This window comes from Balearica regulorum, chromosome 13 (assembly GCF_011004875.1).
Source record: "Balearica regulorum gibbericeps isolate bBalReg1 chromosome 13, bBalReg1.pri, whole genome shotgun sequence".
In the NCBI taxonomy this organism is placed as follows: domain Eukaryota; kingdom Metazoa; phylum Chordata; class Aves; order Gruiformes; family Gruidae; genus Balearica; species Balearica regulorum.
The window spans coordinates 15,041,050-15,048,049 of NC_046196.1; the positions used below are offsets into that span (position 1 = coordinate 15,041,050).

General features: G+C 38.5%; 1 protein-coding gene across 1 annotated transcript in view; it reads left to right on the forward strand.

The window, feature by feature from the left end:
* LONP2 (lon peptidase 2, peroxisomal) overlaps positions 1-4,819 on the forward strand; it is a 43,785-nt gene extending 38,966 nt beyond the window's left edge. The window contains exons 13-15 of the mRNA XM_075765939.1: positions 882-1,089; positions 2,416-2,606; positions 4,430-4,819. Coding sequence (XP_075622054.1) covers positions 882-1,089; positions 2,416-2,606; positions 4,430-4,651 — 621 coding nt within the window. The 3' untranslated portion in view covers positions 4,652-4,819. The remainder of the gene's footprint in view (positions 1-881; positions 1,090-2,415; positions 2,607-4,429) is intronic.
* The last annotated feature ends 2,181 nt before the right edge of the window (positions 4,820-7,000 follow it).

Here is a 7,000-nt window from a genome sequence, read left to right on the forward strand (position 1 = left end):
TTGCAATGAATACATAACTTAGTAGTTCAGAACATGCTGAATAGCTGTGACATCTTTCATCAGGATTTCTTCATTTCCTTGAAGCTCAGGCAAACAAAAGGACTTTCTGTATATTCTAAAAGAATCTCTCATGCAAGGGGGGGGGGGAAGGGAATCAAACCTGGAACTTTCATGGAAAACATCCTGCCTCTCCTTCCTTCTCAACACAGGAGGAGACTGGGATTCGGCGACCTCCATTGATCTCTTCAGTAACTGGGGACAGGCAGGCTTAGATAAGTAGATCAGTCTTGTGTGGGGTTGCTTAACTACTTGAAATTACTAATGGAGTCAGTCAGCTTTCCCAGCTCTTTCATATCTAGCCTGCTAGCAGACTTGCGTCTTCATTATTCCAAATTATTTATAAGTGTTTGCAATGAACAAAAAAATCAGTGTCTTGTCTAACAGTAGTGAAACCATCTTTTAGGTAACATTTGGGAGCAAAACTGGCTTTTTTGTGTAAGTAACAGAGTCAGGGCAGGATGGATTAAGTCATATAAGCGTTCAGTCAGGATTGACTAAATACTTGAAGTCTTCTGAAGTGGAGAGAAAAAATTCTCATTGAACTTTTGGGGGTGGGGAAGATTTCAAGAATGATGTACCCAGATGTTTGCCATTGCTTTAAGCTAAGCAGCCACATACAGCTCCTATTCTGTAATTAATGTTTACATATAAGGCAGAATTACTGCTGCATTTAAAAAAATATATATATAGCAGACACTTGGGCTTAACTTTTGTGTTTTAATCGGTACAGTTGCTTTGAAGGCAACTATCAAATGGGTTTTGCACTAGTTTTGTTACGACTGTTTCCTAAACCGTTTCCTGTGTTACTTTCTTTCCTTCAGGTGTCTGAACGCTTAAGTCAGCCAGGAGTAGCCATAGGCTTGGCTTGGACTCCCTTAGGGGGGGAGATCATGTTTGTAGAAGCTAGTCGCATGGATGGAGAAGGTCAGCTTACTTTGACTGGTCAACTTGGAGATGTCATGAAGGAGTCAGCACATCTTGCAATTAGCTGGTTGCGCAGCAATGCAAAGAGATACCAGCTAACCAATGGTAGGTTGGGGAAAAAAAAATGATAACTAATGCATAGCTCTATTGCGTCGCAGAGATTCTGTGCATCCCTTGGCCTCTTAGTGCAGGGATGCACACAAAGGAAGCATTAATATTGCATGGAAATTAAAGGTTCTAAAAACTTGGTATTTTTCAGTAATTCAGCAGATTGTAACATTGCTGAGTAACAGTGGAAGTTACTGATACTCATTGTGGAAATGTATCAAGTGTTGCCTTAACAGAGAAGGGTTTTTCCAGCAATCTGTGCTCCACTGAAGATGAAATCAGCTCTTGAGTTTTTTGCTGGAGTCCTTTTTCAGATTTCTGCCAAGCTGAGGTGTCGGCAGCCTGGCAAAGGGGTCAGTCCAGGCAGAACAGGAGTTGTCACTGCAGATTGTGCCATCCTGGCCAGTCCCTCCCTGCAACAACCGAGAAAGTTGCGGACAGCCTCTGTGCCAAGATGCTTCTCCTTACTTGTGGCAGACACTTGCCTCTTACTCATTTTTACATTCAAGCTTTCCTCCAGTACTTTTGTGATGTGGATATACGCAAGTCTGTAGTTTTCCTCTAAAATTAAGACACAGATTCTGTTAAGAGTAGGTTTTTTGTAGTCCAAGTTTTAATATTTTGATAATTAGTTGGGATTGTATGGCAACTGCTGAATTGCAGCACAATAGGACTTTGGCTAAGAAACTTTTAACTCTTTTGGGTTTTCTCTGAACCTCCCAAGAATTCTGGAAATGTGCCTTCTGGTTTGATCATCTGCTGAATTGTCAAATAATCATCCAGTATCTGTCATTATTTACAGAAGTTTAGATAGGTAAAAAAACTACATTGGATCAATGCATGAAATGCTGCTGGCATTAACTGTATACGCATTTACCTGTTATGTCCTACAGGTTAAGTAAGGTGAAAAGATGTAAATGAGAGGTTTATGTTATAATACTGGTTAATACTGGCTTTCTGTGGAGTGCTGATTTTGTGGTATGTTCTCAGAAAGTTGACATTTATGGTTTGGGACATAAAAACCGTAAAAATTCTACGTAGTAATTCCTTGGTTTCTATATTAACTCTGAATTTCCAACACATGCAAATACCAAGCTCCTTAACTTGTTATGGTTTTGTCTAGGAATCTGGATGTAGGAAAGCTTGTTGGGTTTTCCTTTTGCTTGTTTTCCTAGGGCTTCTGCAAAACAGTGTTGCTTTTTCAGCCTACTGTTAAAAAAATAGTGCTAAGACTTCTAGTTCTCTGGTGGGCTTTTAGAATAAAGACTGGGAACAAAATGGGTTTAGATTTTTCATGTTCAAACCATTCTTTTTTTCCTTAAGCTTCTGGAAGTTTTGATCTCCTTGACAACACTGACATCCATCTGCACTTCCCAGCTGGAGCTGTCACAAAAGATGGACCATCTGCTGGTGTTACCATAGTAACCTGTCTTGCTTCACTCTTCAGTGGGCGGCTGGTGTGTTCAGATGTAGCCATGACAGGAGAAATTACACTAAGAGGCCTTGTTCTTCCAGTAAGTATAATTTGAGAAAAGAGCTAAGTTGTATTAATTCTCTCTATTGGGTATCACATCTGTTTAGAGCCATTTACAAAAGCAAAGTCGTGCTGGATCATTCCTTAGCAGCGATCCAGTCTCCTGGTGCAGTGGTAGGAGGCTGGTGGAAGCCAGCCTGCCGTAGTACTGTACCACTCCTCTGCCTGCTTTGCACTTAACGTTAAAGCTAGCCTTGCTGCCGTTTTCACAGAAAGCACACTAAAATATCTAGTTAGAAAGGAAACCTAGAAATCTTAACATTCAAGACTGTTTCAAAATATGTATTGCCATTTCTGAACGTGCTTCCTCAAACAATTACTACAGAAGTATCTCGTTTCTTTGAAAAGTTGTTTCTTAAAGCTCTGACAGTAATTGCATATAGGTTAACTCCTGAAACCACCTCTATGCATATATTTATAGATTCTTCTGAAATTTTGTTCCTTGTATATAGTTCAGCTGAATGGTGTTCCCATAAAGCTTTTTCAAAGCATGAGGGCAAAGGAAAGCTTTCAAACAGACACAGTTTTAAAGTGTCAAATGGAGCCTGGCATAAGTGATGAAGCAGATGTGGGAGTTGCCATCTCGTACCAAATGATGGACAAAGGAAGGATGAAGTTGGAAAATAGTTTTGTTTCAGCAGTAGAGAGTAAAGCAGGGATAATGTGATAAGGTAGCAGACTAGAAGGATCTCTGGAATCGCCTTCTGATGGCAGTTACCGAGATGGGCTGGTGTTCAAAGCTCCACTCCACTAACTCTGATCTGGCGCAGGTTTGCTTAGCTTGCCAAATAAGTTGCCTTTATTGCACCACTGACCAAATTTTGCCTACTGTTTAAGGTAGGTGTAAAAATTAGGTATCTGTAAATACAAAACCAGGTTTACCTTCTTTCTGAATGTTGTCTAGAATCTTACTATTATTAGTAACTTAATTCCTATGGGCACACCATTAACTGCATCTGCTCCCTGAAAGCAAGTCATGGTGGTAGGTACGTAGCGTTGTCCAGACTAGGCTGATGACCATGAGGCCTTATGGTTCGCTACTACCTTCTTTTACAGTAGCCTAAATTTTGCCCTCTGTGCTACAATACAAGGCTTTTGTTCCTCTAAAGCATCCTAAAATTGCAAGTTTCTTCTGTAAGATGGTCTTTAAATAGGATTAGAAAAAAGTTCAAGGGGAAGAAGCTACAGCTGTGAGTAAAGGAAAAACAAATTTAAACCCCTCTTTACATCTCATTACAAACTCAAACAGGTGGCTTAGCGAAGTGCCACCTGCTTTTCTAGAACAAAACCATCTTTGCAGTTTGGGGCACCAGTTTGCTTTTCTGTGCAGTTTCAGTTGTGCAACTCAAGTTATTTATCACGTGACATTGCATCTTTAAGACTATTCCCCCCCCCCAACCCTAATACTGCCTTCATCTTGAAAATCTTCCAAAGTAGGTGCAGGATGTCAGCATGCCATATGAAAAAAAAAATTGAGTTAAGGCCATCTTTAAAAAAAAATAATAAATTCTTGAGAAGTAATGACTTCTCCACTATTGATACTCCTGTACCTGCACTCCTGTATTTTTTTTCCCTCTTTTGTTATTAACTGCTACAGAAAGGGTACTGCAGCATGTTAACGTATTTCCCTCATTAAGCATATAATGAGCTAAAACTACTGCAGCATTTTTAATTGCTTTCCTAAATGACGGGAGATGGGAGAACCTTTCATTAAAATTTAGCTCCTGGTATAATTTGTTACAATAATTACTTTATTAGATTAGTGTCATGGATTTTTATATATATATTTCTTCTCCTTATTAGGTTGGGGGAATTAAAGACAAAGTCCTGGCAGCACACCGAGTTGGGCTGAAGAGAATTATCATTCCTCGACGAAATGAAAAAGATCTTGAAGAAATTGCAGTGAATGTACGGCAAGATTTGACTTTTGTTATGGCAAGCTGTCTCGATGAAGTTCTTAATGCAGCTTTTGATGGAGGATTTGCAGTTAAGCCCAGAGTTGAGCGTTTGAATAGTAAACTTTAAGCAGACAGGCTCAGATTACTTCTGTATGTCAAATTTAAGAGAGATCACTAACTATCAGCTATATATGTATCAAGTATCACTACAAACTAAACTTGATTGTTTAAATGTGGGTGTAAATGGAATCAAAATAAAAGTATTACCTTCAGCAGTTAACAACCTGAAATCACAGTTATGGGCATTTGCTGGTTTTTTACTATCATTAGCAAATAATCATGGAAAAAAACCCTCATTTCCTGATAGAGTCAACCATGAGAAAACTGAAGCTGTTGAGAAACAATTCCTTAGCTTATCTGGTATATATGTATATAAATATCAGCAGCTGATCACATCTCTAAAGAAGACACACCCACAAACAGGGAATAATATGCAATTCTGCAAGCTATATTCAGAGAACACAAATTGCAGCACATGCAGTTCAGCAAGAGAGTCTAATAGATGGGGTTGTTACCAAAAACCAAACTGATTTAGTGCAAATTTACTTAGACAATAACACTCAATATGCTAGGGAGCAAGTAGCATCACAGGAAAAAGGGGTCTGAAATCCAAAAAATATGCTTAAGGGATCTGCACAGAAGCAATATGGTCTAAATGAAGTTAGTAAGTCCTTTCAGCACTCAGTTCTAGTTTGAAGCGAGGTCAATGCAGACGTCATTTTTCAAACCTAAATACAGGAAGCAACTCATGAAGAGTTGACATGTACCAATTCCTGCGTGGGAAGGGAGATGTATGCACAGTTGTACTTACAGCAGCAGCAGGAGGTGGAGCATACGTGAAGACTTTGTGGAAGAGCTGGGTAATATTTTGGAGGGACAAAGTACATGTCCTTTGTTCTTACCTGATACAAATCAACTCGACTCTGGGATGCCTACGCTTGCAGTTTAGCCTATGAAAATTAAATCCATTTAAACAATGCCAAGAAAATACTGGATTATTAAATTGCTTTAGGTACTGCATACTGTGAGTAATTTAAGAAAGTCTGTCAGTATCCCATCTCAGTTGGTAGCTTTGTCTCTTCTCTTCCCTTGACTGTCAGTGAAGATAGAAATTTAAATTTATGTAAGATCCTTGAGTTTCTCATTGTTTTACACTAGGCCCAACCACAAGAGAAAACCCAGTGTGTTACATTCTGTTCTTGCTCATTAATTCTGAAACAAACTCAACTGTGCTTATGAAATGCAAATTGTATCTGTGCCAAAAGCCTATTACAGAAGCAGCCTGTAAATCAAAAGTCATAGTTTGTTTTGCTTTCATTTCCATAGATAGAAAGCTGATTTACCTGGAATATATTAGCAGTGATAATAATAAATTCAGTGGGTATTTCTGCACCTGACGTACAAAAGATGTTACAATTTTCACAGATGACTTCATCTAATAAAACGATAGAAATAAAAGCCCCTCTTGTTTCACTATTTTAAGGTTCTACTCTTAGTCATTCACTAGCGAAGTTCAAGGGTAAGAGGCAACAACCGCAGAGTCTCACAATACTTTCTGCCTTACTTGAACACAAAAAGTGCAAAGAAACTGGATAATCAGTAAAACACCAGAAAGGTATGACAACTAATCTGCTGCTTTGCCTTTAATCAAAACCAGTAGGGGGAAAAAAATTCTTTAATGCATCCCTCAGAATACACCAGAAGATAACTAAGCTTATCAAAGATAAAAAGCAAGCAGCGGTAGCTTCTTTCCTCTGTCCACACTGTAACTTGCTACGGTTAATAACTACCTGCCCCACTAGAGCAAGTCACACTTTGAAAAGGTACTGGATAGTACAACAGCACAGGCAGCAATACAAAACAGAACCCAACTATTAACATCCCCATTTGTCAAACATTTTCCCTTTAAAGCTTTTTTTTTTTTTTTTTAAAAGGGCAATGAAAAGCAACGGAGGTAGTGCTAAGTGGATAAATGCGAGATCTACTGCATTTCATCTATTAAAGACAAATTGGAATACTCTTTCCCAATACCGCAAAGTAAAATAGTACTTTCTAAAATAAATAGCTAATGTTAAGACAATGCCAGGTTTTAATACACCATTTATTTTAGATAAGGTAGTAAAACTGTACAGATTTCTAGTATGTTTTCTTTTTTTCATATGTAACAGTGTAGTTGACTTACCAATCCTCAAGACTCTTTAGAGGAGATCCACTGAATTAGCCTTCCAATACTTTTGAGGATCTGGGCCTAAGTATAATTTGTGTAATCATTCTATCTGATGACGGACATCAGATGTTTCATACAGTTGGGGTTTTTTAAACACCAAATGGAGTAATACTAGTTTACGTTACAGCAAGTCAGCATACATCAGTTATGTTATAGCACTTGTCATCTGTAAAATGTAAAAAACTGTCT